At 36.8% G+C, this 24,051-nt stretch overlaps 3 protein-coding genes across 3 annotated transcripts; 2 read left to right on the top strand and 1 right to left on the bottom strand.

The window, feature by feature from the left end:
* Positions 1 to 14,396: 14,396 nt before the first annotated feature.
* On the top strand, positions 14,397 to 19,954 carry GCK72_024335 (uncharacterized protein; the record flags this gene model as incomplete). The annotated part of the gene is made up of 12 exons (XM_053735837.1): positions 14,397 to 14,469; positions 16,535 to 16,645; positions 16,698 to 16,840; positions 16,888 to 17,242; positions 17,294 to 17,527; positions 17,718 to 18,001; positions 18,053 to 18,306; positions 18,619 to 19,007; positions 19,055 to 19,180; positions 19,231 to 19,356; positions 19,437 to 19,571; positions 19,839 to 19,954. The coding sequence occupies 12 exons, from the start codon at positions 14,397 to 14,399 to the stop codon at positions 19,952 to 19,954; spliced, it is 2,346 nt and encodes a 781-aa protein (XP_053579403.1).
* Positions 18,770 to 21,700, bottom strand: GCK72_024334 (uncharacterized protein; the record flags this gene model as incomplete). The annotated part of the gene is made up of 4 exons (XM_053735836.1): positions 18,770 to 19,005; positions 19,116 to 19,192; positions 21,359 to 21,479; positions 21,646 to 21,700. 4 exons carry the CDS (start codon positions 21,698 to 21,700, stop codon positions 18,770 to 18,772), a joined length of 489 nt encoding a protein of 162 aa, XP_053579402.1.
* Positions 20,963 to 22,973, top strand: GCK72_024333 (uncharacterized protein; the record flags this gene model as incomplete). The annotated part of the gene is made up of 8 exons (XM_053735835.1): positions 20,963 to 21,069; positions 21,334 to 21,546; positions 21,640 to 21,913; positions 22,105 to 22,215; positions 22,264 to 22,352; positions 22,402 to 22,540; positions 22,584 to 22,749; positions 22,828 to 22,973. 8 exons carry the CDS (start codon positions 20,963 to 20,965, stop codon positions 22,971 to 22,973), a joined length of 1,245 nt encoding a protein of 414 aa, XP_053579401.1.
* Positions 22,974 to 24,051: the final 1,078 nt, after the last annotated feature.

The raw sequence follows: 24,051 nt of genomic DNA, 5'->3' as shown, positions 1-24,051 counted from the left end.
CGGTTTTTGAGAGAAAGAACAAAGGTCTTCTCCTCACTTCTTTTTTATCAAAATTACACAATCAGTTTTTGGTTTCTTTTGATCTACACGAGTCACAGAGGTGGAACGAAAAGAATGTTGGAGCTCTCTTATGAAACAGCGATATCTCTTACATATCTCACCAGAAACAATAAAAAATAACGGTGTAACTAGAAACTAATCAAAACTCAATCAAACATTTCTCTAAGAACTGATTAAATTTTTCTAAAACCAAAAAAACAACGAAATTCCGTGATACCAAAGTGCGTGACCAGAAATGTTGGTTCTCCAAAATTTCGTCTCTTCTTACAGTCATTTTCTAAGAACAAGTACATCAAAAAAGAACGAGAAGATCTCTCACTGGATGTGCGGAAATTCGGAAGATGTGAGATTGTGAAGAAGAAGAGAAAAAATGGATAGAAAATAAGAAAGATGAGAAGAAATCTGTGATGATGAAAAGAACGAGTTTTGATGAAGTGGAGGAGCAAACCTTCTTTCACTATTCGGTTTCTCTTGAACATCTTTCGAACTTATGTGCAATTTCTTATTTTTCTATATTGGAAAATTTAGAATTTTTTGCTCGCTTTTCTTGCAAACTTCTTAGAGAAATTTAACAAAAGATCAGAGCATTGTGGAAAAGAAAAGTCGAAGGGAAAAGTAGAGCCCGGGGAAAGTGAAATGACAAAATTTAATCTTATTGAGTGCAGCATCACCGGAAAAGTTTGCTAATGCATTAATGTACATAGTTAAATTGATGATCTTGTCGTATCTCTAAATGTCGCATCGGACCCAGACAGATAAGAAAAATGTATAAGCCGGAGAAAAAACGAAGAACTTCGAATAAAACTAAAAATAAATCTGAAACTAACGAAAAACTGAAAGTCACAAACTCTGAAATCTTCTGAAGTGTAAAAATTAGTGAAATGAGTAACCGAAGTCATGGTGAAAAATTTCTAGAGTTCTCCAACCATGCGGATCCTTTGTTTTTCAACTAGAAAACATATCAGTAACAGGCGATGACGCCCACGTATCAAACTCCATTCGTCAACAGTTTTTTTTTGTATTGGTATAGTGAAAAAATAGAAGAAGAAGAAGAAAAAGAGAAAACGAGCATCTTCGTATGTAACACTTCCTAGTCATTTAACACAGATTACTTTTAATGTCATTCGTCACTCATCATCTTTTCTTTTTTCCTTATAGAAAGAGGAACGATGCAAATATCTTCTTTCTTTTCGTTTTCCTGTTCATTGTGAGGTGGGCAAAAATAAAAAAGTGAGCAAAAATAGAAAAAGAACAAGAAAAAAAGAGAAAAGAGGATTCCGCTGTGTCGTTCCATCACTAAACTTAGGATGTTAGAATGACGGTATCATCTAGACTCTACTCGTGGATTTGAATAAAAGTAGAGATGTGACTCGACTGCATAATAAGCAACGACCAAGATTATGCAGAACGTTTGACGTTACCCAAGAGGATGTGAGAAAACTGAAAAGTTAGAATAATCTTCTGAAGGAAATAGGTATACATTTTCCCCCCTGCAGAAGTACGTGCAGTCGCATTGAAAGATGATCAAATTATTTTTGTTACTAATCCTGACGAAGGACGTCGTCGTCTTCATCGGACAAGCGGATTTCTTGACCAGATGAGAAAAAAGAGCTGTGCTTTCTGAAAAAAGCAAAGCTGAGCAACAAACCAGAAAAATAGTTGAACAAGGATGAGCCTCCTCGACGTTTATCTGTGTCAGTAACCTAATCCCGAACGCAAAGAGGGGACGGCGAGAAAACTGCCCCCTTTTTCAACGTAGTTCAATAACAATAACAAGAAAATGATGTTATTTTAATAATGGGTTGAAAAGAAGCAAATTTTTCCTTTATTTTTCAATTTTGATAATCACTCTGTTTGAGATTGCTCTTCATAATTTGTTCAGAAATGTACGGTTTTTTCAAATAAAAATGAAAATATGATTATTATTTCAATTTTTCAGGATTGAATGCTATTATCGAACGTTGTTCTGTCACAGCTAAACATAATTTCAACCAAAAAATTTAGTATCTGCTGTCATTTGTAGCATAAATTTTTTCTGAATCGTTTAGATAGTTTCGATTTTTTTTTTAAATAGGCGTACTTTAGAAACAAAATTTCAAAAACAGACAATTCATCTACTTGGACATCTTTCTTGGGAAAAAATGGCTATGGTTGATGATGTTACGAAATGAGTCAGAATGGTTTGTAATCCGATACCATCCTGAGAAACGGTCCATGTGAAAATTGGACATTTCATAAAATTGACCCCTCTCAAAAGTATCAAGCATCAGTTACCAGGCAAATTTAACTCATTCTTCCTGTTTGCCTAAGTGTTAGTTTTCTCTCTCAAAAAACTTGGACAACCGAAACAGAGAAGGGGCTAATTTGGTGAGCCAAGAAACGTTGTGAGCTACACAAATTGCAACAAGTTTTCGGCAAAGCATCGTGGGTCAGTGACGGCCAAAAGGATATGGTGATGGGTTCTTTTCTTGAAACGCAAATAATTTGGCGTCCTACTAACGTTTTCGTCCTTTTTCTTTCCTCTTTTTGACGCCGCCTCTGTCTATTTTCGGTTTGATACGTTTAGATGCAAGCGAATCTAAGAAAATCAGAAAATGAAACAGAAACATCCGTTGATCTTAGATTTGACTCTAAAAATGCAACAGCTTAGACGTTTTCAAAAAAAAAATTGATAGGTGGTATAAGTCTAATGAAGCTAGCGGAGAAATGAAGAGAAGGGATGCGGCATCACAATTTCTCCACAAATGACGCATATGAGGAAGCGGAAGCCGTCAGTCCAGGAGAGAAGAGCAAATTTTCGAGGCGAACAAGGAAAATTGAGAAAAGAACGAGTGAGCTGAAAAAGAGAAATTTCATCGAGTTTCGGAAGGGATATGTAGTGGGAGGCAGATTTGGAAGCAGAAGGAGATGAAGAAGAAAAAGAAGTCTTAGAGTTTAATTTCAAGAGGAGCAGGAAAAAAGAGGAAGAAAGCAAACCAAACTGAGGACCCCAACTGATATTGCAAATATATCCACACGAAGATGGAGTTAGCTCAGTTTGACTCTTCCTGATTCTTTTTTCTGCAGGAAAAAATAAGTTAATCTGTTTTTTGATAATATGTTCGGATAATGTCTGAGAAATATGTGAACACCATTCATTTCTTTCAATTATACTTATCATATAGAGCAGTAGACAAGGTTGAGTCAGCTCACTAAATTTTTATGGTTTTTCTTTGTTATCAAGTTTTGAATGCGCGATAAAGTTGGAAAGATATACGTCAATTACAGGTAATTTTCATTTCTTAGAACATTTCCAGCAAACCTAGAAAAATCTATTCGAAATACTTTCTTAGACAGAGACATGGATGAAGAATGTTGGGGCAGCAAAAGTACAGAAAGTATATTTTTTGGAACAACTGGCTTATTCCTAAAGTTTATATTTTTTTGGCCATGAGAGTTTAGAGTTTGAAAATCAAGAACAACGTTACAAAAAATGAGGGTGAAAACTATTGTATCGAGGAAAATAAATACAAAAATATTGGAGTCTATAGTATAGCTCCAATTCATATAACAAAATTTATCCGTTCTCTTCTCTTCCAGGTCCTTATTTTTCCGTATAAATCACGCTTCCAGTTCCGTGACGTACACGTTAGAATAGGAGGAGGCAAACGAAAGACAAAAGACAGGGAGACTGCCTCAACCAGGTTTAATCGAATGCCTAGAATTCGTTTTGTTACAAGACAGAGAAGAGGGAAGCAATAAATGGGGCATCCCTATTTTTTTCTCTCTACCAACCAACAGACTCTTTCGTTCTGTAATTAACTCGTCTCGGAGAGTGTTCAGAATGGCTTAACAAAGTTTAATTCCCCCTGCTGGCGAAATGTCATAAAACGTTTCAATTTTATATGGCAGTTTAGGAATTCTGGCTATTTTTGGACACTTTATTGGAAAATAGTTTTTGTGTCAAGAGCAGTATCTGAGCCAGTAGTTAATAAAAGAATGTGGTATATGAACGAATGCTCGTCTGTTCAATTCCAATTTCAGCAATTATAATATAATAACCAATCAATTGCCCAAGAGTACAAAATGTTTCCATAAAACAGGCTACGTAGGTTCAAAATAGCTCTAAGAACCTCAAAGCTCTTCAGTTCTCACAGACATGGAAACACTTTGTTGGCCATCATCTCGCACAAATTCTCACGGAAAAAAGTCAGAGGTCAAAAAAAGTAGTGCAAGCATCTCAACCAAAGTAAAAACTCAATTTTTAAAAAGTGGAATGAATAACGAAGACCGGATATTTTTCAATAGATAGCGTCTCATAGATCGTTGCTTCACGAAGAAAAAATAGATAGGGTTGAAGAGATTTGATGAAGATTTTGTTCTTCAAATAACCAACAACAAATAAATGAGTCCATTATGAAACACCAGAGCCATAGCTCACCACGCACGAGATAGTAAAACTATTTTTCTTAGACTCAACCTAGATGGAAGAAGAAAAACTGAGTAAACTAATATATGATTGTGAGTGGTATTTGACTGAAAGCTGACTGAAACCACGCATATAAAGTAGGGAGTAAAACTCATTCACGGCCAGGAAACTGCACTCTCAATTTATGAATAATTTTATGGATTATGAACAATCTTCTCAATCCATATAAAATATTGTCTTGAAGCTAGAGGAAAATTGAATGGATGGGTATCAGAAACTATAATCTAATTAAATCCATTCTTTGTATTCGGAAGATTATGAATGAGCTTTTTTCGTTTTCTTATAACTCCAAAAGTCTCGGAAAAAAAGCACAATGTAGCACAAAAGACAAAATTTCTCTATTCTAAAAGAAGGTTGTACGTAGCAAAAAGGGAAACATGGAGCACAAAAAAGTGCCGAAATCAAATTGGATTCGAAAGGCCACTTGATACTTTTGGTTTGGCAGAGAGTCTCGTGTAACCTCCTGTCGGGATAAAACATTAATAAGAAAATGGTAAGGGGATAGGAGTTCATGAGAAATGGATTGTTTGTTATAACCGAGAAATGGAAAAGAGAAAGAAAAACTTCCGCGAATAAGGGTCCATGAATTTCTAAACTTTGGTCTATGGTAGACAATTCGAGTTTTGAAATTACTCACATGAAAATACTACTAGGGTTTTAAAATGATGAATCATTTCACTAATTTTACTAGTGTTATTAGTTTATGTCAACTGGTTTTTCTACGTTTACAAACGTTATGTAATTCATTATTTTTTTTTAATTTGTGCAGTAATTTCGAAACATGAAGGTCTGATTTATATCTAGGCAGTATCGAAAATTACAGAACGGAAACTTCAGTTTCAAAATTGTAGTTCCTCAGTTACATAATAGCACCTTAGACAAGTAACTATGTTGAACGTTTTATTTTACAGAGAAATGGTAAATCATGAAAAAGATTATATATTCAAAGTGGTTGATGTTTTCCTGGTTCAAACTTGCTTTGATCATTACACAAGTTTTAATTTTAATTTTTATTGTATATTTAAGGTTTCTGGGTACACTTTCGTTTTGCTGACTCATATCTAAAAAGCGAAAAATTGCGAATCAGTAAAAAACCAGACAAGCAGTAGGATAATGCACTTCCCGGATGCATTTCTGCTAATTCAAGCAGTTCAGCATTTCTCTGTCTTACAGACAATATTGAATACTATTAGATACTATCTTGCTTTCTTTTTATTTTTCCTGCTTACAAGATCTATCGCCTCGTGAGCGGCTTGATCTGGTCTTCTGTATATATGTATGATTATATTCACAGGGATAAATTAAGATGCTGAAGTTACAAATATTGGTGGGGAAAATAATAAAAAATGTTGAGTTCAATCTCCGAGACGATTTTTTGGTCGCATTATGTTTAATTAACACTGGAAGACATCTTCTTGGAAGCATTTCATAATGACATTGTATACATACATAAACATATGAAACACGCACTGAAAAAGGCAATATTCGTGTGGTACAATGTGTTGCGAAGACACGCATGTTGCCAGATATTTCTTTTTTCTTCTTTCAGAATGTGAGCTCAATGGATTCAGCGTCTTGGCTCTATGTTTCATCTAAGAGTATGTGGTTTCGGGAGAAATGAAGAGTGTCAGAGTACATGTCCCAACTAACGCCTTCATTTTGTATTCGTTTCCAATTAATTGGAAGTTTTTTTTTGCAAAGAGGAAGAAAACGTGAATCAAAAACCAAAAGCTTGACACGACGAATCGAAAGGATAGTAGGAAAAGGTAGAAGAACAAATAAAGAAAGAGAAGAGGTCCCAAGAGAATTTTAGAGGTGAATCTTATCACCGTGCTCAATCTTCTTGCTCTTTCTGAGTCTCATAAAATTTGAATGGGGATTCACTACTTCAAGGTTTACGAGTAGATAGCAGATAAAAGGAAAAGAGGTTTCGACTTTTATTTTCCACCGTCAAGAATAAGAACATTTGATCTATCCCCTTGCAAAGAGAATGTGGCGTTGGAATAGACATAAATGGAAATCTGAGACAGTGCCGATTCTCTGAGACAACATTCCAAATAAGAGCTTCCTCGTCTAAAATTGTTTCATCTTTCCAATTACATTCAAACACAAGAACAAAGATTTTGAAAGCGAGAGAGAGAGTTAGAAGCTCTCAAAAAGTGCGAGTGGAGCATCTCTCTACATCCCGGGAGCGAAGAAATTGCAGACGATAACGGAGGGCACGGCCCTCTCTTCGTGAGGACGAGTTTATATGTGTCCGAGAGTTTTTCTTGTATCTAGTGCCCTATGCTCTTGTGAAAAAGGAGAGAAAAGAGCACCTCGGAATGCTTTCAAGTAGGTCGAAGATGTTTAAATTGGAAAGAAGTTTTGTAAAAAACGGAGAAGTGCGAAGAAAATGAATATGTAGGGAGGAAGGTGGGGATGACCAACAGAAATAATGTGTCTTGGACCAATAATTTTTGCTATCGGACGTCAATGAATTAATTAAAATAATGATCATGTTACAAACTACACACGCAGAGAACTTTTTCAGTTTTTTTTTGTATTTATAATGGGAAACTAAGATAACACTTGTTTTCGCAATACCAATTTTAGGTACAGCATATCACCTAGATTGAAAACAAAAGAATGATTTCCTGTTATCAAATCCAATACAAAGAAACTAATATATAAGTATTATTTACAGTGCATGCAGGCTTGATAAGATACTTTTCGAAGAACCAACACTTTTTCTATTCGTGAATATTTGTTCAAGTCTAATCCGGAATATTAAGCTTGTGGTAAGAAAAATTACTACATCAGACACAACTTCTGCAAATGATTTTTGAAATTTTGCACAAAAATAACTAGAGTACAGTATAAAAATGCAAATAGAAATTGTTCAAATTTGTCTGATATTTATTCTTTATGACTCTTTATAATATTATAAAAAACCGCCCACAAAAATTGAGCAAGCACCTAATCCTTATTAGGAAGTGCACTTCTAAAGACGTTTTCCGCCCCAAAAAAACAGAACAATTCTCAAAAATAGATTAATCTGAAATACGAAGGAAATGGATCAGAAGCCTTTTAAGAGCGTCAAGTCTTCGTCAGTGAAACATGGAGAAACTAGAAGAAAAAGCTAGAAAAACAACTTCTAAAGATTTTTCAATGAATGAAAAATGACAAAAAAACGAAACTCTGTCGAATTCTGGTTTAGCGTAGAGGACAAAAAGTTTTGTGAAAAAAAACGTGTCAAGTCTACATACATTGTGTTCTATCTCTAATGGGATCTCTCTCGAAGATTTCATTTTTTCCAGTCAGTTCAAAAGACGCTGCTTTTATCCTATTTTTTCAAACATCGACTCCCGTCTCCTTCTTCTTTTTCCTCTTTGCGCATCACAATTTTATTCTGATTCACACACTGAATCGAGATGGAGCAAAGAAAAGTTGCCTTTTTTCTTGCGACCATGAATGTGTGACGAAGAAGAGGATCAAATAAATTGGAGGCCTCCGGAGTTGGAGAGCTGGACGTTTTGGGAACATTTTGGAGATCAGACATCGAATGTCGCATAATTGCAACTTCTTTCACACTTTCTTATTGCACAAGTTTCTTCAGGAAGCAAAATGAAAAAAAAATGTTTCAAGGTTGATGATGCAATATTTTTTTGGAGAACGGCTATATACAAAGCTTTTACAGGAACAAATTTCAGTTAAGTTTGACGCCGTTGATTACAATAATGAAAATAAAAATTTTGACGTTTTCAAAATAAAATTTCAAGAATGTGATGTTCAAGATGGTTTCTGGTTATTTTCAGATATAATGATTATGGTTGAATGAACTTTTTTTCTGAATTCACGAATCGTGACATCTTTTACTGATTATTACGTAGTTACATAACGATGTTGTTGTTCAAAATCAAGAACTTATTAATTTTCAGTTCAGTAATTTTTCATGATACCCTGCCCCCGCAAACTTTTGAAATTTGTTTTTTAAGATATGGATTTCATTAGATATTTAGTTTTTCGGAATATATCTTTTAGAAATGTGTTTGAACTACAGTCATACTGTATTTCTCATAAACCACCGTCGGTAAAGTATAAAAGTGCCATTGGCATTTCCATTAAATCAAAAGGTTATGGGAAGGGTACACAAAGCCATCGGAATACAAAGGAATCACTATTATATTAAACCACATCATTATCATATATGGGCTTTTTTGTACTCATACTCCCTCCAATTGGATTTTTGAACTCAGATTCAATGTACAGATTACTGTAAAAAACGGATACATCCTATGCCAACAGAAAAGAAGTATTAGTTCAAAAAATCAAAATCCAAAACATTCAACTTTGGTCGAATATGGATTGTGAGAAGGATTTTCGCAGAACCTTATTTATTCTGACAGAACAGGAAACCACTAATTTCGTGAGACATCGTCTGCTCCCTTTCAACTCGGGACCCTCCTCTACAATGTTCTGATAGATAATTGGAGCACCGTGACAAATATTCGAGAAACAGGTGTTTGGTATATTTGTTAGAAATACTGGAAAAGTGTGTCTTTAAGGGAATTCGCGTTTCATCTACGTGGTCTAGATTTTGAAACCTGGTAAAAACAAATAAGAATGGCAGTGAGCGGGCTTTGTTTCTCGCAATTCTTAGCAAAAGCCAATAGTTTGCATTGTTCAATCAACTATCAGTTATTTGAAGAATAAGGGTACCAGAGTATAATGACTTCCTTGAGCAACTAGTCTATAAACTGTTTGGATTTTCCTCAAGAAGGACAAAATGTGAGTCATGTTCTTTATGCATATAGCGGTTTCTGTTTTTCATTTGATGGTGATCCTATTTGCAGATACATACATTTCCCCCAGAATTGTGCACTGTAATAATGGTGAGAGAATTTCAGATTATCTACTCAAAGGTCATGTACTGTAGTTGCAAAAAAGGATTAAAAAATGTTCGTAATAGTAAAGTAGTAATACGTTCAACATTTCTTAAATGTTTGACTTCCCTGTGGGAAGATTCGAATGAAAGAAAGAAGCACTTCTTGAAATCCTGATAAAAGCGCTCTGAAATGTTGGGATTTCAAGACGGTAAATCGAATAATCAGAAATTGGTCTAAAACTAATCTGAATTATGGGAAAAAAACAAGAATCACACAACTCTATGAACAAAGTTGAATTAGCTTTGAACCCGACACACAGATTATGCGCTCATCTCTGCCGACAGAAGAAAATTAAACCTGGAAAGCCAAACCTCATTTTTATCTTCTATTAACATTTTAAGTTGTTTGAAAAAACATAGTTGTATTTTGGATTTATACTCTCGAGTCCAACTTTCAAAAATTTTGAAATAGTCTTCATGTTTGCAAAACATCTCTTATGACCTTTCATTATAATCATTCAGCCTTCAGAAACAATCGAGTACCATTCAAAACATAAAGCAAGGTTATTGTTGGCTAGACAGCCGACTTTCAAATAAGAAAGTTTACAACACTGTCTAGACGGACAGTATCGCCAGATGTGCAAAGATTACTCCGAGCCACCGACCGTCGTCTTGATCCAAGTGGTGATGAATGAGACAAAAACACATTTGTGCTGTTGACCTGTTTTCTCGCTAGTTGTTCAAATTTCGAACAACAAACATACCCAGCTATTTGATACATCGTCTTCTCCGATATCATTTTTCCCGATACTCGCTATTTCCCATTTTCTGTCTAAATACAAAACAGATTACTCAAAACTTCCCACTTTTTCTAGCTCAAACATCTAACAAGAAGTCGTCAAAAGTTATTTTAACTTTTCTTTGGAATCTCACAATCAGTAAGATTTGAATTGAGATCAAAGATAATTTTCAATGTACACTGATGATAATCAACCAACTCATTCAGAATAATGGTAATGACACCTATTTAGCCTCTACCTTCTTTCTTTTTCAAACTATTTCGATAACAGGACATCTACAGTACCAAAGAGTAAGCGATGGGCGGCGACTCACAGATAGTTGTATTCGAAAATGGGCGGAGTTTGCATCAACCCAACACCAATCGGCTCGATATAGTTATTTCGCATTTTTCCGTTTTTCCTGTCTAGTAGTGCTCGGCAGTGCTCTCCCAAAATATTATATACTGTATGGTTTGGAAGCGACCGGAGCAGCTAAAAGGATTTAGTCTGACTCACGTTCCCCGCGATCCAATGCTCAATCTTAGATTTGGCACATCCGCCCACAGAAATGTTGGAACATTCTTGCGGCCCACCCACTTTACGAAATTCCTCAAATTTTGGAGGAAACGGTATAAAAGCCATTCGGCAGATCCTTTTCTTACCGTTTGCTTTCAGGAACTTGTATCTCCGATGTTTCGCTTCTGGATTTTTTTTTCGGCTTTCAGACTATGACCAGACATCTCGTGACCTCCCAATGTACCTAAACGCACATTTTCGTTTCGACTGAACCCTAACTAGATTAGAAAACAAAATTAGTTCTGGTGCTGTCGTTTAGCTTCCTATGGCTTAGTGGTGACCACATCAGCCGCTTTTGTGGGGTTAGATAAGGTTTTTTTTGGTTTTTCATTTGAAGATATAGCAGTAGATAAGCCCTCAGGTGATAGCGAAATCCTTCCTTTCTTCTTTTTTGGTATTCCTCTTCTCAGGAACGCAGACATTAGATTTAATTATTTTCAAAAATGTATTGTGGTCTATTGATAGAAATCTTTCATATCTTCAACTTCTTTTTTGGTTTTTCCATAATCTGATTATTTCCACAATAAGTTCTTTATATCTTTTCCACAATTATATTTCAATTTTCGTTTTTCATAGGCGCTGCTTCCATTCGTTGTTTCTTCCTCCTGCAGCACATTATGCTCTTCTCAATTACTGTTTCGATATAAATAAGGCATCTGAAGCTTTGTTGGAGAGTGTCAACTGAAAGGGGACGAGGGTGTGTTGGGCGCCGCTAGCAATCGATGTTCAAACGTTGTAGAAAGAGGCGAGCGGAATGAGAGACTTGGCAATAGAAAGACATGGGGGAGAGCCAACGGAATAATGGCGCTAGATGAGGGAAAGAGACGGGGTGGCTCGTCTGCTCTCATTCTCCACTATCTTCTTCTTCACCCGCGCGGTCCAAATGTTTCATGGCTGCTAGTGTAGAAAAGAGAAATAGGAGGGAGAGTAAGCTGAAGGAGAGAGAATGACATGCAAAGGGGAAAGAAAGGACGTTCGAAGTCTGGACACTGGTCATTGCATATTTCAATTGCGTTTATAACTTACGAGTTTCACTCCCCAGCCTTCCCACAGCCCCCCGTTCCACTCACTTGCTTATTTTCTCTGCTTTGCATTCAAAATGCTGCTCACAAATGAACGAATTACTTTCTTCACCACTCGCTTTCCATTCGCACAATCATTTTTCATTCCGCTTCAATGCGATGTACCACCCCCGACAAATAATAATAATAATAATAATAGTAGTTATTAGCGAGGATCAAGCTTTCATTAGGAAATGTTATGCAATTTTGAAAAAATTTTGGTATTAATTCGGGAACTAAAAGTATATCCGGTTTAGTCAGGATTTAAATGAATTTCTGCTATAAAACAGGCTCAGATGCTTGAAAAATTTATCGGTTGTTCTCGCTTCCTCCTGCTAAATCCATTTTTTTCAAAACAAGCATCACGCCATATATTTCTATGTTTACCCGTCCGGACCCACACACTTTTTTCCACTTGTATAGTGTTTTTTTTCTCACAATAAACAATTCCTCCCGGAGATTTTTCTCCATTTGTGACTGGTTCGAAAAAGAACCAGATGTCCTTTCTAGTTTCTTTCGACAAATGAGATTTTGGAGCAGAATTTAGAGGTTTTGAGGTTCAAATTGAGCCGGATGTAGACTCAGTCAATCGACTTTTTTTGCTCTCGCTGTTTTTTTCTTCCTAAAAAAACGAAGACATTGGTGCTGGACACTCATGTCTCCAAAAAATTGCAAAACGTCAGTCTGCGCGGACAATAGAAAGTTTCACAACATAGTGAGGGTCACGGCGCCATGAATCACACACAATTTGCGCAGGTGCGTGTCTTTACATGCTCGCGCGTGTATCTGACTTTCTGCAGCATTCATTCTACCCCTATTGTGTTGAATCAGTCTTCCTGATGTTTTGTGCTGGTATTGGTGGTTCAATTTGATTCAAATCCATCCCATTTCATCCGTTTCAAGTGACGTGTATACTTAAATTCAGTTTGTCAATGTGCGTTTCGATTTGAGAAAAATCTAATCATGGCCAGCAGAGATGTCACTTTCATAGCTTTTTTCCCTTTCTCTATTCATCCATCCTCCATATCCATTACCCAGCAGTTCCATAGGTCAATCTCATCAAAGAGATTGCGTTTCTAGAATTCTCGGTTTTCCAATATGTGAGTGGAATATGTATAAATTGTGCTCTCACGCATCACATCTCTATCTATTGTTGGCATTGCGGTGGCGCTAGAATATTCATACATATGAAAATTAGTTATACGGTATCTTCACAAAAAACGACCAAACGTACAACTATCATTTATTTCACATCATTTTGATATAATTTTCCGCTTTAAAAATCCGCTTTTATCGTTTCGTCAATATTTTTCAATTCATCCTGAAAACCAGTTATTGTTTATCAAAAACAAAAAAAAACAGTATCAAACAATTAGCTCAAAGAGAAAGTAAAGAAAACGTGGTGCGCCACGCCAATGTTGTTTTTGTTTACTCTGAGGATTTGAGGCGTCTTTGAAATATAATCATCATTGTCATAGGCATTATCTTTGAACTTCGTGTCACCCGCGCTTTTTTCGGACATGCGGAATATTCTCTCTGGCGCATGTTTTCTATAAAAATACTGCTTATGGACGTCAGTTTTTGATGTTCGCTGAAGCAGAAGAAAAGCAGCGGGAGGAAAAAAAGATAATCTAATTCAACCTCATTGTTTAGTCCTCTTGCATCACTCTTTATGAAATTGGTAGTCCAATATTGCAACTCTGCTGAGTAACCATTTTTTTTTTTGGAAACATCGCGAAACTAGAGATCAATTCAGTCATGAATGCGCTATAAACAAAAAAGCATCCGATTCACGGATTAGAAGATTTTTGCTGTTTAAACGGACGATGAACTCTTTTGAATTTCTGAAATCTACGAAATTGTTCTATCCGAATAAAAGTTTGATCATTGACCCACCTCCACTTTTCTCGCTTCACCTTTCTCACTTGCTATGTTATGAAAATGGTGTCAAATTACTAGAGAGTTTTCTTCCGGAGGTGGCCCTCTTTGTACACATCCGATCTTGACCACCTTTTTCCTTTTTTGCTTATTTCGTTTCTATCTTCTCAATAAATCTTGAATTCTCTGCTTCCCTCTGAATAGAAAATGCATGGAGCTCGTTCACGCGTTGCCTATCTATCTGTTTGTTCAGGTGGATTAGGCGTTTGAATTTAAATTCCTAGTTTTTTTTGCCTTCGAAATATTTTTTTTTGACGGAGGCGCGACGACCCTTTTTTATTATCATGACAAACGTCTGGCGAGCAAAAAACTCAGAACTCAAGTTTTGATATATCTTTCAGAAGAGCCATACTTCTCATGAATTTTTGATAACGGAGATCGGAAGATGAACTTTTAGACAGTTCTCGTGTCACAAAATGTTTAAGTTGTGGAACATTCATCTAACACCTTTGTGGATAAATCTTTTTTTTAATTTCTACATGCGTTAATTTTGGTTGCATATTTAACTACCAGATATCTAAATTACTACCCAAAAACAAATAACACAATTTTGTATATTTGAGTTAATCTTATTTTTATGCTCCAAAATCTCCATGTTTTCCTTTATGTTTTTATCAATAAGCGAATTTCTCAAATTTCAGGTAACCATGCCGGACGGCAACGATCCCAATAAGGAGCAACCAACGTCGCCTTCGAAGTCGGAGAAATCCGCCAAGACTGGTACGTTGAAAGATCTAATATCAAATTGAGAGACTATTGTAATCAGACTGTGTGGTGTGACTTGGAGAAAAAATTGTTAGCCACTGTTTTTTGAATGAGCGTGGCAGATTGGCAAAATTACTGATTTCAGTTCAAAATATTTTTTTTCAATCTTTTGATTTCTTTCTTCTTTGTTACCATTTTTAACAATCACACTATTCTTCAAGCACTTCCACACATTGTCAGCAAAATTTCAACTGAAACTTTTAGTTTTTCGAATAATCCTCATTATCACAGATTTTAATGAAAATAAGACTCTTTGGAGTGTGAAAAACCCCTCCTCTCTTTGGAAGTTTCAAATTTAGAAAAGAAAGTGATTAAAAGTATCACGAAGAGCAGTAGGCACGTGCGTAGCTTTCATTCTTTTCAAACTTTACCCTTTCCCCCTTCATGACAGTGTCTTATCATTTCTGGAAAAATTTCCTTCGATTCTGATTAATTTTCACTGAAATGTTGTCATTTGTTACCAACATCTGATTGACTGATAGTTCTTTTTTGTTTGCAACACACTCATTAAGTTCTTAATTATGAATTTGATAGTAAGTGCTTGATGAGAGAATAGTGATAAGATCGCCATCGCTCCTGCTTCCATACTGTCCATTACGTGACAAGAAATTCAAAATTGATGGGTGTACGACAATACAAAAATTTTCATTATCATTAGTAGTTGTGCCTAAAAACGCAACATTTCCCTATAATCTCATTTCTATTCAGCTTTTGCATTATGTTTTTTTTTCAATTTCCTAAGTTGCCTCACATTTCAGTTAGTCAACAGCCATTGACTTTGTTGTTATTTTCAGATAAAATAAACAATTGCTTCTCGATTTCGTTGAAACTCGAGAACAATTCAATGATCAGTTATTGTTACTTTCGACATGTCACATTTCATGAAAACGTCACATTTTGTTTCCAAAAACAAGTTATTCTATTTAAAAACACAACAATGTTCTCCAATTTTTTTCTGAGACTTTCCCCCCTCCAGCAAAATGTGTCAGTGATCTCATCATTTTTCTTTTCTCTTTTTCAAGAAAAGTACTGAAAGAAAGCGAAAAGAAGTTAAAGTAGATGTTTCAGTGTGAAAATCAACTGATTCTAACACCTCAAGCGGATTAGTGCTTTAAGAATGTGTACCGAGGGCGACAATACGGCGTGTTGAACACATTCTCGCTTCTTTGTCTCTTCATCTTTCTCCTATTCTCGGGCTTTTTGACATTATTCTTTTGCCTATCTGCCGTCCAGCAGCTATCAACAAACTGGAGTGATCAGCTGATCATATCCACTGATTGTTGGTTTACAATCTCTGTCAATGGGACCTTGAGTGTCCAGCTGGAGGGCCAGTTGTTTTTTTCTCCCTCTCAATCTTATTTATTTTTCCAACTCCAGTTTTTTTGTAGTCTAAACTTCCACATTCCAACCTGGTATCACATACTTTCCGATACGCTGACCTTATCAAGGTTTGCACTTTTTCTTGGTCTGGACCATCGCGTCACGTTGGCACCATTTATCAGCTTCGTAAGGTGTTGTAAAACTGTAGGCGGGCAAGCAGTCAAGAAAACTGATAATTCTGAATTTGCACGGGTTTAGAATAGGTCTTCATTCCACTTTTTGACACTTTTCAAATCAGTAAAAGTGTGATGATAGGCGTGAAGAAAGTTTGAATTCTCAACTGTAGAATTTAGTCTATCATTAGAACAAGTCGGTCTCATTCAGTGTTACTGTTGCAATGAGAGAATTCATTTGGATAGTTGAAAATCCATCCATCAACCATTCAATGCCATTTATTTTCTTTCATTTTTTGGTTTTTACCGTCACCTCTCCTCTTCCTTCTCATTTCTCTCATTAACTTCCAATGTCTATGGAGACAATCGGTGACGACGGCGTGCGTGTGAAACAGTCTTGGCGCAACAGAGACCTGCAAGCAGCCACAGATATTTTATTTTGATAACGATCAGCCATAATGATTAATTACCTTCGAAGCGTACTAAGAAAGGCGAGAATTTATGTTTCACTCATCGGTCACTTTCAGGAGAACCACCATTTGAAGAAGAAGAAGACCAAGACAACGGTTCTCTGTTAAACGACGAGCCTCTCACCACTTTCTCTTCTCAGTTTTCAATCAACATGGGTGCGCAACAAGGTAAGTGCCGAATTTCTCTATTCTTTCCAGAAATGCTTATCTATCATTTCAGTAGAAGCCCATTTGGTACCCCATGCTCCGGATGGAGGATATGGATGGGTTATCGTTTTCGCCGCTTTCATGTCTAACTTTGTGGTCGACGGTATCTCTACAGCATTCTCGGAATTCAAACAATCGTACAAGGAAAGATACATGGTGAGCTATCCAACATACCAATCAAAAAATAATAACTGTAACTTTAGTCATCGGACGCCTTGACCTCACTCATTGGATCTCTTATCATTGGAAGTTATTTGCTTGTCGGACCAATTGTTGGAGGACTCTGCAACAAGTACGAGCCAAGATATGTTGTCATTCTCGGATCATTGATTTCTGGAGTCGCTTTCCTTATCGCCCCAGCTGCTCCAAATATTTACGTCTTCATGCTCATCTATGGAGTTCTTGGAGGAATTGGTTTTGGTATGATCTACCTGCCAGCTATTGTTGTTGTTGGATTCTACTTCGAGTCAAAGAGAGCTATGGCTACCGGTATCTCTGTCGCTGGTTCTGGAGTTGGAACCTTCGTCATGCCAATTATCTGTCAATATGCTATTGCAAGTAAGAAATAATATTAAGTAAACTTTAGATTTTCTACGTTATTCTTTTCAGACTTTGGATGGGAGAAGACTCTTTGGATTTTGGCTGCCTTCAATTTCATCTGTGTTATCTTCGGATTCCTTTATCGTCCTCTTCCAATGATCGATATCAATGAACAACGTGAACAAGAAATGGAACCACTCCGTCAAGCTCTCTCGAAAGTGTCTGATGGAGAAGACGATGAAGTCGTTGAGAGTCCACATGTAAACCGTTCGACATCGGCCGCCAGTGGTGCCAATCAGGAAGGTGAGGTGTAAGATTATTTTAGGCACATGCAGATAAGAAGTGGAAACTGTAAACTGTCGCCATTAAAATTATTACGAACGCAAATTGAAAGGCAAAAATAATAAAAGTACTTATCATGAACTTTTTATGAGTATAGCTTTCCGTTTTTGCAATGAAAAACCAAACTTCAACCGACAAATTTTTATTACAGAAGATTTGTCTCAAGACCCAGCTGTCCAACGTCTTCGTAGTGTTCTCAATGAGATTGATGATGGGACTGAGACTCCAAAGACTGACAAACACCGTACCCATGCTGCCCCACGATCCCGCAAGCATACCATGACTAGCAACTCTGGATCTCAACACGACTTGAAATCTTCTCGTGGAAACTTGGCTGAAAACCGTCTTAGCCGTGTTTCTGCTAGATCATACGCTCAATCTCTGAGCAAGCTAAGCAAATCTGGAGGAGCTTCTAATCTCAGTATTGCAATGAGTGTATGTTTTAAACTACAGTATGACTAGTCATAATGTCAAATATTTTTCCAGGGAGTGGATCCAAATGAGTTCTCTCGTCCTTTGAATCGTCAGGATATCTTCTACGGAGGATCCATCAGCAACTTGAAGGAATTCAAGCAAGAGGGAGGAAACATGACCAACTACCGCGCCTCTACTCTTTCCATCCCAAAATCTGTTGTCGGACAAGCCGCTTCTCAGATGAACTTGAGCCGTGCAGGAAGTCGTATTGGAGGACCAGTAGCTGAAGACGAGGAAGAAATGATTGAACCGTTTGTGGATGATGGGTGCGTCATGATATTCCGAAAGGAAAGGCAAAACGTTTGAGTAACGTTATCGGCAGATATATCCTGCTGTGTTCTTAATGATCTAGATAGAGGTGTAGATGATAAGCTTGTTTTAAAACCTACGTGATATGTCTGTGTGGAATTTGGCTAGTATCTATTCAATGACGGGATTAAATTTTTTGCAGTTTCTTTTCGAACACATTTATTTCTGATTTTAGAAAGAAGAACAACACAGAGAGTTATTTTTCTCAATAGCTACAGAAAAAGAAAAAAAACAAGTCATCACAAGAGATCAATTAGATTTTATTCCAGATGCTGCAAGATTCTCCCACTCTCTATCCGCAATGCTTTCTCGGAAATGATTGATTTGGAGCTTCTCAAGGATCCTATTATGCTCATCCTGTGCCTGTCCAACCTCCTGGGAATGATGGGATTCTACATTCCATTCATGTTCCTCAAGGATCTATCTGAATCCATGCAACTCGATCCAAGTCAAGCCAAGTTCCTCGTCCCAATCATCGGTGTCACCAACACCGTCGGCAGGGTTTTCTTCGGATGGGTCGCTGACAAGAAGTACCTCACTGCTCTCACCATCAACAATCTTTCCCTCGTCATCTGCGGATTCCTCACTCTTGCATGCCCGCTTCTTCGTACTATGGGAGGACAATACTTCTACTCTTTCTTCTTTGGATTTATCATCTGTAAGTGATCAGTTGTATATTTCAATAACCGCCGATATGGTTTTCAGCGGCTTACATCTGCTTGACCTCAATTGTTCTTGCTGATCTCATGGGACTCGAGAAACTCACCAACTCCTTCGGACTTCTTGTTGTTGCAAGAGGTATTGCCGCACTTGCTGGATCCCCATTTGCCGGTAAGATACATACTGAACAAATTCATATAAATCTTGGTTACTAATTCAAGGACTTGTCTACGATATTACTGGAAGTTATGATGCCGCTTTCTACTTCGGAGGAATGGTTATCTTGATCGCTGGATTGATCTCTTGCACTATCCCATTCGTTCTCAAGCGCCGTGGAAATGCTGCTGGTAGGCAAAAGATAATCGGGAAATAGAAAAAAAACTAAAAAAATTAATAATGAATTGAAATCTTCAATTCAAATTTACAGGTGTGATGTTCCAGTCGCAAGACCAAGATAATATGTCTGGCAAACTGTCTGTTCTGACCGAAAGGTCTGAAGAGGCATTAACTGATTATCAGAGAACTATTCAGTCTCTGAAACAACAACATCAGTTGTTGCAAGGTGACAAAGTCATCGTGATGTGATTGTGTCTAGTATACTTTGTTGTGATTGTCTTGATAATATGCATGAGTGCTGGAATAGTAGGAAAACCATATCCAGAATAAACCTTTTGTGGCAATAACTGACCGAATAAGCAAACAAAATCTTTAGTTCGTTGTGAATACTGCGCTGAGAAGTTGAGAGTATTGAGAAACAAGATTTTAAAGTTTCTGCGTACTCTTAACAGTCTCAAAAATTCATTGCATTTCTTAATTAGCTAATTTTCAGATTTGGAAGAGGAAAAGCGCAAACAAAAACAAAACGGAGTTGTCGAAGAGGAAGAAGAGAATGATGAACATGTATGTTCATCTGAGAATGAGAGTGATAAATTGATGTTTTACTAATTTAGATTCCTCTGAGATCGCTCAAGAATAACCAATAGATCATAACTTCGCCGCTAATCGATTCTCAACACACGACACGCCTCACGGATTCCCTTTTTGTTGCTCTTCTGTTTTCCCCCAACCCCCAATCATCTCATGAGCCGTTTTGCCACGTTTCGTTTTGACGGACATTGCATTTCTCCTCAGGTTCTAGCATTATAACCGTCTTCTTTTCTCCCCTGTCTCAAATAATCAAAAATAATCAAACACTGCTTGCATTTACACGTTTTTGCATAGTTAGAACGTTTGACAGTTAACTATTCTTTCTTAAGTTCGTCATTCCATATCCGTTGCTTTTCTTTCTCTGTGTTTGGCTTCACGTTGCCTTTTCTATTGGAGTTTCTTACATTTGTAACGATTTTGGGTACGTTCATCAAAGTTTCTCTTCTCTCCTCAATTGGTTGTTGTTTTTTTCTGTTTTACACTTGAAATCATTTAGGCAAAATTCCCTGGTTTTTCTTTGACTCATTGTGTCCTCACCGCCCCCCCCCCCCACATCATAGTTATTTTCACTGCATTTGGTTGTTTCCCCGATTTATCTTGTCCCATTTTTCAATTTTCTTCCTTTTTTAATATTGATTCTTTAATAAAGTTGCTTTGATTATCAACTGTTTGATGTTTTGATTTGTACTACACTGTACCGAACTGAGTAGCAGAATATACGTCATTTCCTGTTTCACTTATGAGATCATCAACAATTTTCAATATGGTAACAGTATGAGATCACTGACAGTTGCAGCAAACTCCATCATTGCAAGTTTTCTGAGTAATTTTTCTTTTATTTTCTTATTAGTGCAAATAGGACCCAACCAAGACGGTTCACATTTCCCAATGCATGCCGCTATACTGTTAATCACGTGGTCCCAGGCTAGAGTGATACTGATAAAACTACACTTGGTTCATGTTATCATTGCATTCACGTTCTTTTCAAATAATCTATGTATTCCAGTTTCATGTTGACATCGGACCATGTTGCCAGAAATTAATGTGATCCCTAGTGACTCATTGGTTCACGAAAGAATTTCCATCGTTGTTAACGGATTGGAGTTTCAGAAATTGTACAAAATTGAGTTGAGGTAAGTCCTTTGATTTTTTCTCAAACTGAATTATTCCGATTTGAACGATTAGCTCTCTAAAAACAGCCAAATTCTTCTGAAAATTACGCCCGCGTAAATCTATTTCTTGGTGCACATTGTCGTCAATTCATGCACATTGCTATAGTGTTTGCGGACTTTTGTCGTGAGAATAATTTATTTATTATTGTTTTTTTTTTCTGGGTTTTCAGTTAAACTTTTCATCCAAATCCAAAGAAAAATCTTGGGAAACAAGAATTATTTCAGATTAATACATAAAACTGGAACTTACCGGTCATTCGGAGTCTTCAAAGCAAGTGTATCCGGAAGAATTGACTTGAGAAGGGATGCACCAATACGTGGAACATATTGTGGTGTCAACGAGCGAGGATTGTTCGAAAGTGTTGAACCAACTGAAAGTGTACGATATGGAGGATATTTTAATTGCACTCCGCCGGTGGATTTTGAGTATCAATTGATGTAAGTTTCGACTTATTTGAAGTGAGAAATCGATATATGTGGGAAAAAATAGTTTTTTGTTTAAAAAATGTTAACCAATTTTCAATATTTCAGCGTTACCGATAGCCAGGAACAACTGGTTAGCAAGAAGGTGTTCAAACGGAGGTTGAGGCATCCATTAGTTGAGCGGATTGAGATTGAAGAAACCTATCCAAGTGACAATGATGCTCATAACGGTCATGAAATCAATAAAATTGAAACAAGTAGTTTGTTGGACCAAAGTAGAAACCCAAAAATTACCGGAAGTATTTTCAAACCTCCTGGAGTTGGACCTTTCCCGACGATTATCGACATTTCTGGAACTGGTGGTGGGCTAAATGAACAAAAAGTGAGATTTATTTTAAATGACGAATAATCAGTAATATTTAGGGGGCTGCACTTGCAAGTCGAGGACTTGTCGTATTGTGTTTGGCCTTCTTCAAATTCAAAAATCTGACAGATGACTTATTGTCCGTGGATTTACAGTATTTTGAGGTGTTTGTTTTCAAACGCAATAAATTTTTATAGTTCTAATTTCAGGATGCTATCAACTACATCACGTCTCTGCCATATACGTCAGAGAGAATTGGGTTTCAAGGAGTATCGTTTGGGGGTACACTTGTGATGTATCTAGCAACCAAATTTCCGAAGGTTGATATATATATATAATGTCATAAAAGTACCCACCAGCTTTTCCAGATCAAAGCTGTGTGTTCCATCAATGGAAGTTTTGCAATGGACGAGTTTTCTCATATTCGAGTAAATGGAGAACGTCCACCGATTGGAATGTAGGTTTTCAGTTATTTGGTGAACATGGTTATTCAAGGTTTCTTCCAGATTTTCACCAAACGGAGGACATGTGAGATTCCTGAATGATCTAATGGTATATACAGATATGGTGAAAAATATCACATTGGAAGATGGAGCGGAATTCCAGTTCGAAAATTCTACTAAAGATACTGCATTTCGATTTGTGGTGAGTTGAATGAATCTTTCTTTTTTTAATAACTGGTTTTCAGTCTGCTTTGGATGATTTGAGTGTTCCAACTGTTCGTTCAACTAATCGACTTTCTGAAAGATTGAGGAAACTTGGAAGAATAGTTGACGTTGACTTTGTCCCGGGTGGTCACTTATTGGATCCACCGTGTTTTCCACATCACCCGATGGTGTACTCAAATATAGCGGGTGAGTTTCATGTTCATTAACTTGTTTATCAATTTTAATTTGACACCAAGTCAATTTTAACCCTGTTTTTGATTTTAGGCCTGTTCCAAACTTATGGTGGAGAGACGAGTCTTCATGGAAAAAGTGAGTTCGAAGTTTGGGAACGGACAGTCAAATTTTTTTCCGAACATCTTGGAGCGCCAACCCCACTGTCTGACTATTTGAGACTTTCGGCAAAACTTTGATTTCTCAGTCTGTGCAAATAAAATAAATCGTCTCCATCTATTCTTCGTTTTCAAAAAAATTGATTTGAATATAAATACTCTCTTTGTATGCCTAACGAGAAAATGTAATCGAAATGAAATTCCGATCATTTCGAACACAAAAAGTCTTAAATTGCGGAAGACTGTTGTGGAACAAATTGATAAACGTTTTTGATGATTGTATATGAGTCACAATCAGATTGAATAGAAACTCATATTGTCAGGTTATTGTCCCCCGCAAAGGTACAAACGATACATCATCGTCGCTTCCAACCTACACGTTCCATGAATAATTATGCAGGAAATATACAGAGAGAGGCAGGAGAGTCACATAGCAATATGTATTGGTACACTGTAATCCGCACGTTGAGCGGCCAAAACGGCTTAGGCAGTTCTTACGGACAATATTCAGAATACCAAATACATAACCTGTTTTTGTCGTTCCGAACCAATACCTCTGAATAGTATATGAACCAAAATCAGTTCTCAAGAATCACCAGCATATTCTCATAACTACATTATCAAACATGACGACCACCAAAAATGTGAGTATTTTTCTCTTTTCCGAAAAACAGTGAATGATACCGTAACCCATGGTGAGAAAAGGACGAGTCGCAGTCCTTATGACATTTTCAGTCGTTTCCACTGCGAAATTGGAAACGTTTTGTTGTTATTTATTTGTCTTTAACGCTTTCTGTTGACGGAAAGGAGACGCATTCGGCTGATCCTCTGGCTTATTGTCTACACAGATCAAAAACTTTCTCTCCTGTAAAACGACTGTTTATTGCTAAATGTCGCAGAATGTCAATGTTGGAACTTTTTTTTTGTTGATTTCCACAAATTTTCTGTGCTCTTCTATCAGTGAGTTACCATTCTAAGGTTTACACTACCTGTGACTTTTGTTCAACTTTCTAATTGCCCATGTTCTGAGCCTCCTGACTCATGAACACTCCAAAGCATACTTATCAGTTACCAAGTTTCAACCCCTTCAAACATTGTTGTCAAAATGTAAAAAGGTAAAAAAGAGACTGTTGAAATGCAAATGTTTGTTTTGATACCG

The sequence above is a fragment of the Caenorhabditis remanei genome, chromosome X, assembly GCF_010183535.1.
Source record: "Caenorhabditis remanei strain PX506 chromosome X, whole genome shotgun sequence".
Lineage (NCBI taxonomy): Eukaryota > Metazoa > Nematoda > Chromadorea > Rhabditida > Rhabditidae > Caenorhabditis > Caenorhabditis remanei.
The sequence above is the reverse complement of the archived record's forward strand: the minus strand, read 5'-3'. Positions and strand labels throughout refer to the sequence as shown.